At 37.5% G+C, this 18,433-nt stretch overlaps 1 protein-coding gene across 4 annotated transcripts in view; it reads left to right on the top strand.

Moving 5' to 3' along the window:
* USP34 (ubiquitin specific peptidase 34) overlaps positions 1-18,433 on the top strand; it is a 291,540-nt gene that overhangs the window by 111,274 nt on the left and 161,833 nt on the right. For all 4 annotated transcript variants that reach the window (XR_002734953.2, XM_023228313.2, XM_023228311.2 and 1 more), the window contains exons 11-15: positions 14,140-14,265; positions 14,451-14,580; positions 15,524-15,559; positions 15,925-16,055; positions 16,331-16,941. Coding sequence is in view for 3 of the 4 variants with exons in the window: in XM_023228313.2 (XP_023084081.1) it covers positions 14,140-14,265; positions 14,451-14,580; positions 15,524-15,559; positions 15,925-16,055; positions 16,331-16,941 (1,034 nt within the window). In the remaining variant the exon portion in view is untranslated. The remainder of the gene's footprint in view (positions 1-14,139; positions 14,266-14,450; positions 14,581-15,523; positions 15,560-15,924; positions 16,056-16,330; positions 16,942-18,433) is intronic.

The following is an 18,433-nucleotide window of genomic DNA, read 5'->3' as shown; positions in this document are numbered from 1 at the left end:
TCTTTCAGAAATTTGTAAGTTTCGTGTCTGATGGGAACTTTAATTTTCTTTGAGCCTCCCAAGCTCAAGCAATACTTGTACCTCAGCCTCCCGAGTAACTGGGATTACAGATGTGCACCACCACATCAGCTAATTTTTGTGTTTTTAATAGAGACAGGGTTTCATCATGTCAACCAGGCTGGTCTCAAACTCCTCAAGTGATCTACCTGCCTCGACCTCCCAAAGTGCTGGGATAATAGGCATGAGCCACCGCACCTGGCCTTGGTCGAAGGCTTTTAGTATATATGTTCTTTTTCTTGTATTTTCCTTTTATTTTATATTGTAAAATATGCATAACATAAAATTTACCATTTTTACCATTTATAAGTGTACAAGTCAGTGGGATTAAAAGTATTCATAATGTTATATAACTGTCACCACTGTCTGTATGCAAAAACATTTTCATCACCAGTAACAAGTTGGTACCTATAAAACAACAACTCTTAATTTCCTTCCTTTCAGCCCCTGGTTTCTTCTATTTTACTTTGGTTTTTTGGAGGCAGCGTCTTGCTGTATCACTTGTGCTGGATGCAGCAGCGCAATTACAGCTCACTGCTGCAGCCTCAAAACTCCTGGGCTCAAGTGACCCTCCAGCCTCAGGCTCCTGAGTAGCTGGGACTAAAGCATGTCTACCTAATTTTTGTATTTTATGTAGAGATGGGGTCTTGTTATATTGCTCAGGCTGGTCTCCAGTGTTTGGGCTCAAGCCATTCACCTGCCTTGGTCTCCCAAAGTGCAGGATTATAGGTGTGCGCCACCATGCTCAGCTGTTTTACATTCTGTTGTCTTCTGTCTCCGTGAGTTTGCCTATTCTAGGTACCTCATATAAGTGGAATCAGAATATTTGTCTTCCTCTGTGTGGCTTACTTTGCTAACATGTTTCCATAGTCAATCTATGTCATAGCATACATTACAACTTCATTCGTTTTATGACTAATATTCCACTATATGTATATACAGCATTTTATTCATCCATCAGTGGATGTTTGGGTTGTTTCCACCTTTTGGATATTATGAGCAAGGCTGCTGTGAACATGGGTTTACAAATATGTGTTCAATTTCCTGCTTTCAGTTGTTTTGTATATACAGTCATGCATTGTATAAGCATGTTTCAGTCAACAGAGCACATACATACACAACTGTGGTCCCATAAGATTATAATGGAGCTTATTATAATTCCTGTCGCCTGGTGACATTGTGATAGCTGTCCTAGTATAGTGCAACAAATTACTTTTTCTGTGTTTACATACACAAAAACTTACCATTGAGTTACAGTTGCCTACAGTATTCAGTACAGTAACATGCTGTACAGGAGCAATAAACTATAGCATGTAGCCTAAGTGTGTAGTAGACTTTACCATCTTTTGTGTAAGTATACTCTTATGTTCACAAGAGGGCATTTCTCAGAACGTATCCCTATCCTTAAGCCACACAGAACCGTATACCTAGGAGTAGGATGTCTGGATCACATGGTAATTCTGTGTTTAACTTTTTGAGAAGCCACCAAATTGTTTTGCACAGCAGCTGCACCATTTTACATTCTCACCAGCGATACCAGAGGGTTCTGGTTTCTCCACATCCTTGCCAATACTTGTTACTTCCCTTTTGAAAAAAATATTCAGATATCCTAGTAGATGTGAATTTGTATCTCATTGTGTTTTTTATTTGCATTTTCGTGATGATTAATTATATTGAACATGCTTTCCTGTGCTCATTGGCTGTTTGCATATTTGCTTTGGAGAAATGTCTGTTCGTGTCTTTTGCCCATTTTTGATTGGGTTTTGTTTGGTTTTCTTTGGAGTTTTATAAAAAATATTCTGGATATTAATATTTTAAATCAGGTATATATTTGCATATAATTTCTCTAAGTCTGTTTTTCTTTTTAAATTGAGATATAGGCAAATATTGAAATATTATATAAATATAAAAATTACATATTCAGGGTGTACAACTTGATGTTTTAATGTGCATAGTTGAAATAATCACTGCAATCAAGCTAATTCACATATATTACCTCACATAGTTACCATTTTCTTTCAAGTATGCAATACAGTATTGTTAACTATAGCCACATTGCTGTATGTGAGATCTCCAGAATTTACTCATTTTGGAGAGCTTAAATTTTATACCCTTTTACCGATGTCAACTGATTTCTCTGTCCTATATTCTCTGCTGCTTTGACTGCTTTAAATTCATCATGTGAGACTGTGCAGTATTTATCTTTCTTTGTCTGCTTTATTTCACCTAGCATAGTGTTTTCTAGGGTCAGTCATGCTGTCAAAAATGGAAGGATTTCCTCCTTTAAAAGCTGGATAATATCCCTGTGTGTGTATGTATATGTACACCACATTTTGTTTTTTCGTCTGTGGAAAGATGTTTAGTTTTTTTCCATATCTTGGCTCTTGGGAATAATGCTGCAGTGAATGTGAGAGTGAAGATATCTCTGAGATAGTGATTGCATTTCCTTTGGATATATATCCAAAGTGGGATTGTGGATCATAACATAAGATAGTTCTGTTTAATTTTTTGAGGAACGTCTATATTGCTTTCAGAAATGACTGTACCAGTTTTCATTCCCACCAACAGTGTATAAGGATTCCCATTTCTCCACGTTCTTGCTAACATTTGTCTTTTGTCCTTTTGATAATAGCTGTTACAGTGTAGGTGTGAGATAATATCTCATGCTTTTGATTTGCGTTTCTCTCATGATTAGTAATATTGAGCAGCTTTTATACCTGTTGGCTATTTGTATGTCTTTTTTTGAGAAATGTCTATTTTCTTTGTGCTACATAGGGTTATTTTTTATTTTTATTTTTTTTCTATTAAGTTGTACGAGTTTCTTAAATATTCTGAATATTAACCCCTAATCAAATACATGGTTTGTAAATATTTTCTTCCATTCTGTAGGTTGCCTTTTCACTCTGATTGTTGCCTTTGCTGTGCAGAAGCTTGTTAGTTTTGATAAAATCTCAATTGTATATTTTGGCTTATGTTGCCTATGCTAATAGTTCCTGTCAAAAAAAATTATTTCCTAGACCATTGTCAAGAAGCTTTTTACCTGTGTCACCTTCTAGTAGTTTTACAATTTCAGGTCTTTAATGTACTTTGAAGTTTTTAATTCATTTTGAGTTCATTTTGTATGTGGTATAAGATAAGGATCCAATGTCATTCTGTATGTGGATATCAGGTTTTTCCATCACCTTTTGTTGAAGGGACTGTCCTTTCCCTATCACATGTTCTTGGCATCCTTCTGGAAGATCAGTTGATTGTAGATGCATGGATTTATTTCTGGGGTTTTTATTCGTTCTGTGGATTCATGTGTCTATTTTTATGCCAGTACCATATATAGTATATATTTTTAATGTACAGGGTCTTGCTCTGTTGTCCAGGTTGGAGTGCAGTGGTTCAGTCATAGCTCATTGCAGCCTCAACTTCCTGCACTGAAGTGATCTTCCTGCCTCAGCTTCTCAAAATAGCTAGGACTGCAAGAGCATGCCACCATGCCCAGCTAATTTTTAATTTTTTTAAGTTGTTTTGTAGAGACTGGGTCTTGCTCTTTTGCCCAGGCAGGTCTCAAACTTCTGGCCTCAAGCAATCCTCCTGCCTCAGCCTCCCAGAATGTTGAGATTACATGTGTGAGCAACTGCACCTGGCTCATATTGTTTTGATTACTGTAGTCATGTAGTGTATTTTGGAATTAAAAAGTGTGATACCTCCAGCTGTATTCTTACTCAAGATTGTTTTTTGCTATTTGGGGCCTCTTGTGGTTCTGTATGAATTTTAGGATTGTTTTTTCTATTTTTGTAAGGGATGCCTTTGAGGCCGGGTGTGGTAGAGCACGCCTATTAATCTCAGCACTTTGGGCAGGCCAAGGAGGGTGGATAGCTTGAGCTCAGAAGTTCGCGTCTAGCCTGGGCAACATGCTGAAACCCTGTCTCTACCAAAAATACTAAAAACTAGTTGGACATGGTGGTACATCCCTGTAGTCCCAGCTACTTGGGAGGCCAAGGTGGAGGATTGCTTGGGCCCAGGACGTTGAGGCTACAATGAGCCAAGATCGTGCCACTGTACTCCAGCCTGGCTGACAAAGTGAGACCCTGTCTTGAAACAAAAGACTGCCATTGAGATTTTGATAGGGATTGTGTCGACTCTATAGATCACTTTGGGTAGTATGGACTTTTATGGTATTTTTCTTTCAGTGCATGAATGCTAGAATGTCTTTTTATTTATCTGTGTCTTCCTTAATTTCCTTCAGTGTTTTATAATTTTCAATGTACAACTCTTTTACTTATTTGGCTAAGTTGATTTCTAAATATTATAAAATGCTTTTGTTGCTATGGTAAATGGGACTGTTTTCTTAATTGCCTTTTCAGATAGCCTGTTTGTACTTAAAAATGCCACTGATTTTTGTATGTTAATTTGGATCCAGCAACTCTACTGTATTCACTATTAGTTCTAACAGTTTTTTATTGTTATGGAGTCGTAAAGTTTTTCTACATATATATGATCATTTGTAAAAAGATAATTTTTCTTCCTGTTTTCTATGTGGAGTCCTTTTTATTCCTTAAGTCCTCTCTTGGAATTTCAGTATTAAATTGAATAGGAGTGGTGATACTGGGGCATCCTTGCCTGTCCCAGATCTTAGAGGAAAAGCTTTCAGTTTTTCCCTATTGATTATGCTGTTATTTATGTGCTTTATATATGAAAGAAAAGCGGGTCAGGCATGCTGGCTAACACCTGTTATCCCAGCATTTTGGGAATCCGAGGCAGGTGGATCACGAGGTCAGGAGTTTGGGACCAGCCCTGCCAACATAGTGAAACCCCATATCTACTAAAAATACAAAAATTAGCTGGGTGTGGTGGTGGGCGCCTGTAGTCCCAGCTACTTGGGAGGCTACTTGGGAGGAGAATTGCTTGAACCTGGGAGGCAGAGGTTGCAGTGAGCTGAGATCGCACCACTGCACATTAGGCTGCGTGACAGAGCGAGACTCTGTCCCCCCCCAAAAAAAAACCGAAAACAAAACTGTGGGCTTTTCATATATGGCCTCTCTTATGTTGAGGTAAGTTCCTTCTATGCCTGTTCTTTTGAGCATTTTTATTATGAATGGTTGTTGAATTTTGTCAGATGCTTCTTTATTTTTTGCTGTGTGATCTATCGTTTATTTTCATTCTTTTAGTGTCCTTTGATGCACGAAAGTTTTTAATTTTGATGAAGTCTAACATATCTTTGTTGTTATTGTTGACTATTTTTGGTGTCATACCCATGAAATAATTTTAAAATCCAATGTCATGAAGATTACAATCCTTACCTTTTTCTTCTAAGGGTTTTTTAAAAGATTTTTCTTTTAAGTATTTGATGTGCTTTGAGTTGTTATATATGGTGTAAGGTAAAGATTAAACTTTATTCTTTTTACATGTAAATATTCAGTTTTCCTAACACCATTTGTTGAAAAAACTGCCCTTTCCCCCATTAAATGGTCTTGGAAACCTTGATTGAAAGTCAGTTGACCTTTTTCATGTGAAGGTTTATTTTTGGAATCTTCATTCTACTCCATTGGCCTACATGTGTGTCCTTACATCAGTACCATACTGTTTAATTACTACTGTTGCTTTTTGTTTTTTCTTTTTTTTTTTTCCTTTTTGCAGGTTTCAAAGTCATCTTTTTCAGACTGTTGGCTATTTAGAGTCCCTTGCAATTCTGTATGAATTTGAGGACCAGCTTTTCTAGTTTTGTAAAAAAGAATAGGTATTGCATTGACTCAGTGGATCACTTGGGAGGCAATATTAATATCTTAACAATATAAGTCTTCCTATCCATTAACATGAATGTCTTTCTCTTTATTTAGGTTTTTAATTTATGTTAGCAGTGTTTTGTAGTCTTCAGTATACAAAACTTCACCTTCTTTGGTTAGATTTGTTCCTAAGTATTCTTTTACATGCTATTGAAAATTCTGTTACTTTCTTAATTTTCTTTTCAGATTGTTCATTTCTAGTGTGTAGAAATATAGCTGATTTTTGCATTTGGACCTTGTTCCTTGCAACTTTGTGAATTTGCTTCTCAGCTTAGTAGTTCTTCTGTGGATTCTTTAGGATTTTCTATATATATGATTATGTCATTTGCAGTCAGAGATAGTTTTACATCTTCCTTTCTCATTTGGATGCCTTTCATTCTTTTGTCTAATAGCTCTGGCTAGAAGTTCAGTACAGTGTTAAGTAGCAGTGGTAAATATGGGCATCCTTGTCTTGTTCTGATCTTAGAAATATATCATTCATCATTGAGTATGATATTGCCTATGGGTTTTCTATAAGTACCCCTTGTCATGTTGAGGATTTTTTTTTCTTTTAGTTTTCTGAGAGTTTTTATCATGAAAGGAGTCTTACAGGTTGTCTAATTTTCTGGTGTACAATTAGTTATAATATCTCATAATTTTTTTAGAACTGTAAGTTTAGTATGAATGCCCTCGTTTTCATTGCAGCTTTTAGTTCTTTATGTCTTTTTTTTTTTTTCCCCATAGTCTAAAGGGTTGTCATTTATAAAGTCCTTTAACAAACCCTCCTTTGGTGTTGTTAGTTTTCTCTATTAACATTCTTTTTTTTTTTGAGACGGACTATCTGTCTGTCTTGCCCAGGCTGGAGTGCCTTGGTGTGATCTTGGTTCACTGCAGCTTCTGCATCCCAGGTTCAAATGATTCTCCTGTCTCAGCCTCCTGAGTAGCTGGGACTACAGTCATGTGCCACCACACCCAGCAAATTTTTTGTATTTTTAGTAGAGACAGGATTTCGCCATGTTAGCCAGGCTGTTCTCAAACTCACAACCTCATGTGATCCACCTGCCTTGACCTCCCAAAGTGCTGGGATTACAGATGTGAGCCACTGTGCCTGGCCCATTCTTAACAGTTTTTTAAAGAGAGAATTTCTTGCTCTGTTGCCCAAGCTAGAGTGCAGTGCTGTAATCTTAACCTCCTGGGCTCAGGCAGTCCTTCTGCCTTAGCCTCTCAAGGAGCTAGGACTACAGGCTTGTGCCACCACTCCTGGCTAATTTTTAAATATTTTTTGTAGAGAAAGGATTTCACTGTGTTGTTCAGGTTGGTCTTGAACTTCTGGTGTAAAACAGTCTCCCCTCCTTGGCCTCTCAAATTGAGAGTATTACAACAGGCATGAACTGCATCTGACCAGCTTTCTCTACTATTTTCATATTCTTTATTTTATTTATCTCTGATCATTGTCTTCCTTCTACTAGCTTTAGGTTTAATTATTTCTCTTGTAGTTCCTTCCCTAAGTTGTGAAGTTTGGTTGTTGAATTGAGATTTTTTTTTAAATTCACATTTACATTTGTAAACATAAGTTTTCATGTATAAATTTTCCTCTGAACGTTGTTCTTTCTGCATTCTATTTTTTGTTGTATTTTATCTGTAAATATTTTCTAATTTCCCTTATGATTCCTTTTTTGATCCTTTGGCTGTTTGAATGTGTTAATTTCTACAAATTTGTGAGCTTTCCAGTTTTCCTTCTGGTATTGATTTTTAGCTTCTTCCTGCTGTGGGTAGAGAAATATTTTAGTATGATTATCTGTATTTTAATATCTGTTGAGACTTGTGGTCTAGCATCCAGTCTATCTTGGAACATGTCCCACATGTACTTGAGAAAAATGTGTTTTCTGCTGCTGTTGTATGAAGTGTTCTGTATATGCCTCCTAGGTCTGTTTGGCTTATTGTGTTATTCAGATTCTCTATGTCCTTGTTTATGGTTATTCTCTTTATTGAAAATTGGATATTGAAGTCTCCAACTATTATTGTGGAACTTTTTATTTCTCTATTTCTTCCAGTCTTCATAATGTTTATGATCATATCTTCTTGGTATTTTGAATCTTTTATTACTAAAGTTTTTCTTTATCTTTGGTAAACGTATGAAAACATTTTAAACTGTGGTTTGAAAAAATGCAGTTTATCCCCTTTGATCATTTTTAAGTGTGTAGTTCACTAGTGTTAAGTCTATTCACATTGTGCAATAGATCTCTAGAACTTACATTGCAAAACTGAAACTCTATACCCATTGAACAACAACTCTCCTCATTTCCCCCTCTCATCAGCCTTGGGTAACCTCTATTCTGCTTTGTGTTTCCATGATTTTGAGTACTCTAGGTTTCTGATATAAGTGGAATCATTAAATATTTGTCCTTTTGTGACTGGCTTATTTCACTCAGCCTAATCTCTTCAACATCCATCTGTGTTGTGGCATGTGTCAGCATTTTCTTCCTTTTTAAGGATGAATAATACTGCTTTGCGCACGCGCGCGCGCGCGCACACACACACACACACTCTCTAAATTTTCTTTGAGACACGGTCTTGTTCTTTCACTCAGGCTGGAGTGCTGTGGCACAATTATGGCCCACTGCAACCTTGACCTTCCAGGCTTAAGCCATCCTCCCACTTCAGCCTCTGAAGTAGATGGGACTGTGGGCACATGCCCACCATACCTGGCTAAGTTTTGTATTTTTTTAGTAGAGACAGGGTTTTGCCGTGTTGACCCGGCTAGTCTTGAGCTCCTGGGCTCAAGTGATAAACCTGTCTTGGCTTCCCAAAGTGCTGGGATTACAGGCATGAGCCACCATGCCTGGCCTGTAGCACTTTTTTTTTTTTTTAATTCATTCATCTGTTGATGGACATTTGGGCTGCTTTTACATCCTGGCTGTTAGGAATAACGCTGTAGTGATCATGGGAGTACAGATAACTCTCTGAGATCTTGCTTTGAATTCTTTTAGACATACACCTGGGAATCATATTACTGGATTAAATGATAATTCCATTTGTTTTTTCTGGTAACCTTTTTGCAATTTGGATTGTGTCTTATTTGATATTAGTATAGCCAGCCCAGCTTGCTTTTGCTTGCTATTTGCATGGAATATCTTTTTCTGTCCTTTCACATTCAACGTTTTTGTGTCTTTGGATATAAAACAAACCTCTTAAAGACAATTGGATCAAGTGTTTGAAAAATATCAATTCTGTCTTTTTCTTTTGATTGGAGAGTTAACCATTTGCATTTAAAATACTCATAAAGAGGGACAGACTTGTGTTATTTTGCCTTTTCTTTTCTCTATGTCTTATAGTGGTTTTCTCCCTCCTTTCTTCCATTACTGCCTTTTTTGTATGTTTAGTTGTTTTGGTGGTGGTGGTTTTTTGTTGTTGTTGTTGTTGTTTTTGTAGTGAAACAGCTTGATTTCCTTTTAATTTTCTTTTGTATTTAATATGGAGATTACATTTAACGTCCTAAAGGTATAACAGTCTAATTTCAATTTATACCAGCTTAACTTCAATGCCATGTAAAAACTCTGCTCCTAATAACTCCATCCCTCCATTTTTATTACTGCTGTCACAAATTGCAACTTGGTATATTGTGTGCCCAGTAAGGCAGGTTAATAATAATTCTTTTTATTTTTTAAATCATGTGAAAAATAAAAAGTAGAGTTATAAACTAAAATTTCCATACTGTCTGTAATAATTGCCTATGTATTTATCAGATATCTTATTTCAACTGGAAGGACTCTTGTTAGCATTTGTCTCGTTTTTTTTCTCTTTGCAAGACAATTCATATTTATTCATCTTGTACCCTACTCAAAGACCAAATTAAATCATTCCATTATTCTCCAGAACTTTTGAACACATGAAAAGGGTTCTTTCCAACAATTACTAATACCTGTTTGTGCTGGTTTCATGCTGGTCAGAGAACATAGAGATCGTTCATTGCTGCTGTCCCTCTCCTCGGGGAGTGCCTGTCCTGCAGGAGACAGACAGGTGCCGCATGGGGGATACAGCAACAACAGAGGGATGTGGGGCTCTTGAGATTGGGCTGGTCCCAGCAAACTTATATAGCATGGGACTTGGTACGGTGCTCCACAAGAGCACCAAGTACTCAGGAGTTGGAGGTGAGCTTGGGGCCAAGGTCCTTGAAGCACTCTGGCAACTAGCTGATCACCCAAGGGTCTGCCTCAGTGTGAGCACCTCTGAGCCCCAGCCTCACATTTCCTCAATTCCTGGGCCCTAGGCTCCAGGCTTTCAGTTCCTCCACATGTTGCCCAACCCAACATCGTGAACACTTTTTCCTCAAGCATCCTGGGTTTTCTGAGTCATTTGGCTGGTTGTGAAAAAAGAGCCACCCTTTCAACTCAGGCTGTCTCAGCCAGGTCATTTCAGCTCTGGCTGCCCCAGTGCTAACCAGGTCATTGAGCAGTGGTGGGAGGCTGGAGCTAGAGTTTGTGGCTGCTACCATCTTGTGTCCTCTTCTCCCATTTAGTGGCTGGAAGCACACTGGGAAACTGCCTTTTAGCAATTTTTATGGGGCAGGTATAAGTGTCACAAACTCCTTCAGCTTTTTTCTGTGAATGTCTTAATTTCAGCCCTAATTTTTGAAGGACAGTTTTGCTGAATTTAGAATTCTTATTGCAAGATTTTTATTTTAGCCGTTTGAATATATCAACTCATTGCTTCTGGCCTCTAAGTTTTTGGAAGAGTAATTCGCTGATAGTCTTATTGAGGATCTCTTGTATGTGACAAGTTACTTGTGGTTTTTGGGATTTTCGTCTTTGGCTTCCTATATTCTGATTGCATTGTGTATTGATAGAGGTCTTTTTGAGTGTATCCTTCTTGGAGTGTGTTGAACATCTTGGATTTGTAGATTCATATCTTTCATCAAATTGGGTTGTATTTAATTATTATTTAAGTATTCTGTCTTTCCATTTTTCTTTGCATTCTAGGATTTCCAAAATGAATGTGTTGCTCTGCTTCATGGTATCCCACAGGTCCTTTAGGCTATTCATTTTTCTTCTTTTCCTCAGACTTGATAATTTCAGTTGTCCTACTTTCAGGTATGCTGATTCTTTTTTCTGCTTGCTCAGAGCTGCCTTTGAATCCTTCTGTAGTGAAGTGTATTGTTCATTTCTGTTCTTGTGCTTTTCGTTTCCATAATTTTTTTGATTCCTTTTTATAATTTCTGTTCCTTTGCTGATATTCTCATTTTGTTCATGCATTGTTTTCCTGTCTTTACTCTTTTATTATCTTTGAGATAAAGTTATTTAAAATCTTTGTCTAGTGGCTGGGCATGGTGGCTCACACCTGTAGTTGTAGCACTTTGGGAGGCCGAGGCAGGTGGATCACTTGAGGTCAGAAGTTCAAGACCAGCCTGGCCAACATGGCAAAACCCTGTCTTCACTAAAAATACAAAAACAAAACAAAAAACCCCACAAAACTAGCTGGGTGTGGTGGCGCACGCCTATGGTTCCAGCTACTCAAGAGGCTGAGGCAGGAGAATCACTTGAACCTGGCAGGTGCTGGTTGCAGTGAGCTGAGATCGCACCACTGCACTCCAGCCTGGTTGACAGAGCAAGACTGTCTCAAAAAAAAAATCATCTAGGAAGTGCATCAGGTGGACTTCAGGTGTATTTTCTGTGGACTTGTTGTTGTTTCCTTTTTGGTTTTGTTCCCCAAAAAACAAGTGCAACTCCAAGACCTCTAGTAATCATTTCAGGTGGTTTGTGTTGAAACAATGGCAGCCAGCCTCAGTGCCTGCACCTTATCAGTCAGAATTAGCAGTCAGCTAGCTGTCAGAACAGAGAATCTTAATGTTGGGGGACATGGTTCTTATTGCCCACCTGTGTCCAGAAACTGTACCAGAAACCTGTATTGCTGTCTCCATAGCTGCCTGTCATTGCATGGGCAGGTTGGGAATATGCGTGTCAGAAATGGGTAGCAGTAGCAGCTATGGCATTGGAAGCTGAAATTGGTAAGTGTAGAAATTCAGATTGACTCTAGAGTTCCAGGATACTTACATCTGATTCTTTTTTTTTTTTTTTGTCTTGGTATAGAAATAGATTCCTGGCGTTTTCTATTCTCCCATCTTCTCTGATATCCTTTTCTGTTTTATCTTCGTCTTTGTTTTCATCTGTCTTCTTTGTCTTCTTCGTCATCCTTTGTTTCTTCATCCTCCTTATCTTCCTCCTCCTCTTTGTCCTCTTTCTCCTCCTCTGCTGCTGCCACCACCACGCATTCTTAATAATACTTTTTCTGTATTTTGGAATTAAATAATGTACACATTTGAAAGAGTGGATTTGTTTTTTTTTTTTTTTCCCTCAGTTACAGGATTTTATGATTTTTCTTTTTTTTTCTTCTCAAGGATCTTGTTACTTAAAAATAAGCTCAGTGCCTCATTCCTGTAATTTCCACAGTTGAGGAGGCTGAGGCAAGAGGATCACTTGAGCTTAGGCGTTTTAAAATTAGACTGGGCAATATCATGAGACTTCATCTCTCTATATAAAACAAAACAAAAATAACCAAGTGGCAGATTAATCCCTCAAAACCCCAACAAGATATTTGATTATCAAAATTAAGTATATTATGGAAATTTCATTATATTAATGGTTAAATTGGCAGAAAATCAGAAGTTTATTATACATTACGTGTAATATATAATGTGGTTTATATACATACATATATATATAAACATATGTATATACGTGTTTTTATCATGTTTTAAGTAGAAAAAGTATATATGAGTTACTTGTTGGCAAAAAGTAGAGAAAACTGTTAGTACAGATTGAGAATTCCTAATCCAAAACTCTAAAATTTGAACTGCTACAAAGTTTGAGATCTGAGTGCCAACATGGTGCTCAAAGGAAGTACTCATTGGAACATTTCAGATTTTGGAGTTTTGAATTAAGAGATCTTCAACTGGTAAGTATATAATGCAGATACTCCAAAGTGTGGAAACATCCAAAATCTGAAACACTTCTGCTTCCAAGCATTTCAGATAGGGGATACTTAACCTGCATATTTTAATCTGTAATGTTATTTAATACTATATTTAAATTAACATTCTTAGTCAAGACCTATGAAAGTGTTAAACTTACTGGTATTCACTTCTCCTTAAAATCAAATACTGTTTGTAGTATTGAAGTACTACCATTGTTTTTTAAATGAATATCTAATGATGTTAAAGTAAATAGTAGTAGAAGCACATAGTGTAATTTATAAGAAACCTCACCAAGATAGAATTCCTCCAGTATTAGGTTTTCTTACATGTATTTCACCTTATATTTCAGTATTAGGTTGTGCATATTTACCCTGAAAGAGAAGCAGCAGAAGAGAATTCATGTGTATGCCTACAAAACATAAAAATCAGTGTTTTTGAATAAAATCTATATTTTAATAGACTTTTTATGTATTAAAAGTAGGAAACTTTACATTTGACAGCCCTCAAATTGGAAATTACTTGTCTAATCTTCTGTTTATTACCATATCTTGATTTAGTAGTTAGCAACTTGATGGCTGTAAAATGCTTTTATTTTACATGATGTAATATTTAGTGTTTATATCTTCATAAATATTGTCCTTCATGAATTTACATGTTTGTGTTTATTATAACAAAGAAGTCTTTGTATCTCATGGTTTATTGTTTCATAGATCTTTGTCAGGGTTTCTGTTGTGTACTCTAGTGAAATAAAAGCATTATATAAATACTTTATAAAGATTTAATAAGAGAAATCTGGCATAGCTGGGATAATTTACTTTTTTCTCGTAAGTGTAATTTGTTGTCTTATTTTAATTTACTATTTAACTTATTTTTGTATTATGACATGTAAATTAATTCCTTTGGTATCAAGAGATCTTCCCACCATAGCCGCCTATGTAGCTGGGACCACAGGTGTGCACCTCAGCACCCAGCTAATTTTAAAATGTACTTTTTATAGAGGTAAGGTCTTGCTATGTTGCCCAGGCTGATCTGAGACTCCTGGGCTCAAGCTGTCCTGCGAACTCAACCTCCCAAAGTATTGGAATTACAGGCATCAGCCACCACACCCAGCCTTCCCTCTTGTAATTAGGAAATTCAGCTTGTCATTTGTTTGGTTAAGTTTAATTTCTGTTTAGATGAATTTATTTTTGCTATTTTATGCACTGCCGTTCATCATCTTGGATAATTAGCATTTTACCATTATATTAAAAAATATTAGTGTACTGGCCAAATTTTTGACTTTCAAGCTGTTTTTATATCAGGTAATCTGCATGTGTTGGGCAATTATTTTTGACCATTCTCTCTAACTTGATTTTCTAGTTGAAACATTGTAGTCGGTATATACATGACTTATTTCCTTCACTCATCAAGAACTTGGATCCGGTACCACTTAGACATCTACTTAATCTGGTCTCAGCTCTTGAGCCAAGTGTTCATACTGAACAGGTAATACATTCAAAACATAATGATAGGTTTTTTTTTTTTTTCTCGTAAAGTGAAAATTTCTTTGTGATTCAGATAATTTAACTTTCATTTTATTGGCTTGGCATTTCAGTTTGACAAAAATGATATTAAATTTGTTAGTGTTGCCTGGAATTCTCCAACTTTAATCTCTCCCTCTCTTTTTTTAGACATTGTACTTGGCATCCATGTTAATTAAAGCACTGTGGAATAATGCACTAGCAGCTAAGGCTCAGTTATCTAAACAGAGTTCTTTTGCATCTTTATTAAATACTAATATTCCCATTGGAAATAAGAAAGGTTAGTAGTGTCATGTTTTTGAAGGAAATTGTTGAGAGCTTCTCACTCAGATTTGAAGTGTTTTCTGCTTATATATTCAGTTCAATCTTTATTTTAAAATAAGTGTGGGATGGGTGGAAGAGTACATACAAAAGGATTAATACTGTGATTAGTTCGTGTTTTGGTTTACCTTTTAAGTGAAGGATAGTGATAAAGTCTTTGTAGTTACTGGATTTTCTCAGCTTTGATTATCTTTGTTTTAAACAAAGGCTTTGGGGATTTCATTTTGTAAACAAGTTTTGTTTTAAAAATTTAAGAGTGGAACATAATGATTCAGTTATCTTTTTGTGTTTTCTGCTTCAGAGTTTTCTGCCATGTTGGGTGCTTTGTGGGTTTTTTTTTTTTGAGATGGAGTCTTGCTCTGTTGCCCAGGCTGGAGTGCAGTGGCGTGATCTTGGCTCAATGCAAGCTCTGCCTCCTGCGTTCAGGTCATTCTCCTGCCTCAGCCTCCCGAGTAGCTGTGACTAGAGGCGCCTGCCACCACGCCTGGCTAATTTTTTTGTATTTTTAGTAGAGACGAGGTTTCACCATGTTAGCCAGGATGGTCTCGATCTCCTGACCTCGTGATTCGCCTGCCTTGGCCTCCCAAAGTGCTGGGGTTACAGGCGTGAGCCGCTGCACCCGGCCAGTGGGTATTTTTTTTTTTTTACGTATATAGCTTTCAAGGGCTTTCTGAAACGTTACTTGAACTCAGTTTTTGTCTCCTGGCAGCGTATACTACCCCTCTCTTAGGCTTTTCTGTGCAGGCACCCTCAACAACTACTGCAGGTGGTGGAGACTTGACCTTATTGCAGGTTTCTCTGCCTGTATCTTGTTGATTATATAATATAAACAACTGATACACTGTCCCAAAGAAGCTCAGTCACTTAGAATGTTTTTCTCTTGTTTTTTCCTTTTCCTTCAGAGGAAGAAGAGCTCAGAAGAACAGCTCCATCACCTTGTAAGTTGAGCGTTAGAAATTCATGGCAACATGACTTAGTTTTGTTTTAGTGATTTTTCTAGAGTTCATTGATTTTATATAATGATATATTTGTATCAGTCATAAAGTTCATTTTGAGGAGATGTAAACCTTTAACATATTCGTGTTACCCATTTTTCTTAAAACTATAAACATCTTGACTTTTAATTGAAATCTGTTACATTTTTAGAAATCATGAGCAAATGTTAACATATTTAGAGATTTTAATTTTGGCTACTTAGCATAAAGCTTTGGTAACTAGGTCAAGGAGTCAGATGATAATGTCATTTTGTTAAGTCCATGTTAATGTAAATTAGAAGTAAAAATAAAAAATATATTTTATATAGGGTCACCTGCAGCTAGTCCTCAAAGCAGTGATAATAGCGATACACATCAAAGTGGAGGTAGTGACATTGAAATGGATGAGCAGCTTATTAATAGAACCAAACATGTGCAACAACGACTTTCAGACACAGAGGTACGAAAATAGGTTTTTCTTCTTTTAAAGGCGTTTTTGGCTTTCTGGCATGTTTATCATTTGAATTGGGTATATATACATAATTCATGTTCAGGCTTGTCCTCTCCTTTACATAATATTTTTGACGTCCTTTGAGTTTTTAATTCCATTTTGTATTGTTCAAAGGAGTCTAACAAGACTGACAGCGTTTTTAAAAAGTATAGTTTATTAATGTTGGTTACCTTTTTTCTTACTGGTTTAAATATTTATTTAAATTTGTTTGTTTCAAAATATAGGAATCCATGCAGGGAAGTTCTGACGAAACTGCCAACAGTGGTGAAGATGGAAGCAGTGGTCCTGGTAGCAGCAGTGGGCATAGTGATGGATCTAGCAATGAGGTCAATTCTAGCCATGCAAGCCATTCAGCTGGGAGCCCTGGCAGTGAGGTACAGTCAGAAGACATTGCAGATATTGAAGCCCTCAAAGAAGAAGATGAAGATGACGATCATGGTCATAATCCTCCCAAAAGCAGTTGTGGTGCAGATCTTCGGAATAGAAAGTTAGAGAGTCAAGCAGGCATTTGCCTGGGGGACTCCCAAGGCACATCAGAAAGAAATGGGACAAGCAGCGGAACAGGAAAGGACCTGGTTTTTAACACTGAATCATTGCCGTCAGTAGATAATCGAATGCGAATGCTGGATGCTTGTTCACACTCTGAAGACCCAGAACACGATATTTCAGGGGAAATGAATGCTACTCATATAGCACAAGGGTCTCAGGAGTCTTGTATCACACGAACTGGGGACTTCCTTGGGGAGACTATTGGGAATGAATTATTTAATTGTCGACAATTTATTGGTCCGCAGCATCACCATCACCACCACCACCATCACCACCACCACGATGGGTAAGCCTACTTCAAAATAAATATTCAGTTCATATTTCCTTTAGGGAAGTATTATATCCTATGTTTATTCAATTGCAATTTATTCTGTATTAGTGCTATTCATTAGTAGTATAGTGCAAAGTATAAATGTAAGCTACAAATAGATAATTTCAAGTTTTATATTGGGCACATTTAAAAACACAAAATGAAGCAGGTTGTTGGCCAGGTGCGGTGGCTCACACCTGTAATCCCAGCACTTTAGGAGGCCAGGCATGTGGATCACTTGAGGTCAGGAGCTTGAGACCAGCCTGAACAACATGGCGAAACCCCATCTCTACTAAAAATAGACAAATTCGCCAGGCATGGTGGTGCACGCCTGTAATCCCAGCTACTTGGGAGGCTGAGGCAGGAGAATCGCTTGAACCTGGGAGGTGGAGGTTACAGTGAGCTGAGATCATGCCACTGCACTCCAGCCTGGGCAAGAGTGAGACTCAAAAACAAAACAACAACAACAACAAACTAGGTTGCTAATTTTAATCATGTTAAACCAATAATATCTGCAATGCCATTTCCACGTGTAATAAGTATAGAAATTAGTAACGTATATCCTTCCTTTTTTTCTTACCAAGTCTTCAATATTTAGTGCGTGTTTTTTACTTACAGCACTTCTCAGTTTAGACTGGCCACCTTTTAATTCTTTAAAATGTTTATTTATTTAGTTTCTTCTTCTTCTTTTCTTTGAGACATAGTCTCGCTCTGTTACCCAGGCTGGAGTGCAGTGGCATGATCTAGGCTCACTGCAACCTCCACTTCCAGGCTCAAGCAATTCTTGTGCCTCAGCCTCCTGAGAGCTGGAATTACAGGCACCCATCACCGTGCCTGGCTAATTTTTTTGTATTTTTAATAGAAATGGGGTTTAACCATGTTGACCAAGCTGATCTTGAACTCCTGACCTCAGGTGATCCGCCCGCCTTGGCCTCCCAAAGTGCTGAGATCACAGGTGTACACCACGCCGGCCTTTTTTTGTGTTTTTTTTTGTTTGTTTTTTGTTTTGAGATGGAGTCTTGCTCTGTCGTCCAGGCTGGAGTGCAGTGGCACTATCTCAGCTCACTGCAACCTCCGTTTCCCAGGTTCAAACAATTCTTCTGCCTCAGCCTCCCGAGTAGCTGGGACTACAGGTACCCCCTGTACCATTCCTGGCTAATTTTTGTATTTTTAGTAGAGATGGGGTTTCACCATATTGGCCAGGCTGGTCTCGAACTCCTGACCTTGTGATTCAGCTTACCAGAGTGCTGGGATTACAGGCGTGAGCCACCGCACCTGGCCTTTTTCTTTTTTTTAATTGAGAGAGAGGGTCTCACTCTTGTCACCTAGGCTGTGGTGCAGTGGTGTGATTATAGCTCACCATAGTCTCAAACTCTTGGGCTCAAGCAATCTTCCTGTCTCAGCTTTCTGAGTACTTGAGACTTAAGGTGTGTGTTGCCACTCCTAACTAATTCTTAATTTTTTTTTT

This window comes from Piliocolobus tephrosceles, chromosome 15 (genome assembly GCF_002776525.5).
Source record: "Piliocolobus tephrosceles isolate RC106 chromosome 15, ASM277652v3, whole genome shotgun sequence".
Taxonomy (NCBI): Eukaryota; Metazoa; Chordata; class Mammalia; order Primates; family Cercopithecidae; genus Piliocolobus; species Piliocolobus tephrosceles.
This window is presented reverse-complemented; position numbering and strand designations above follow the sequence as displayed.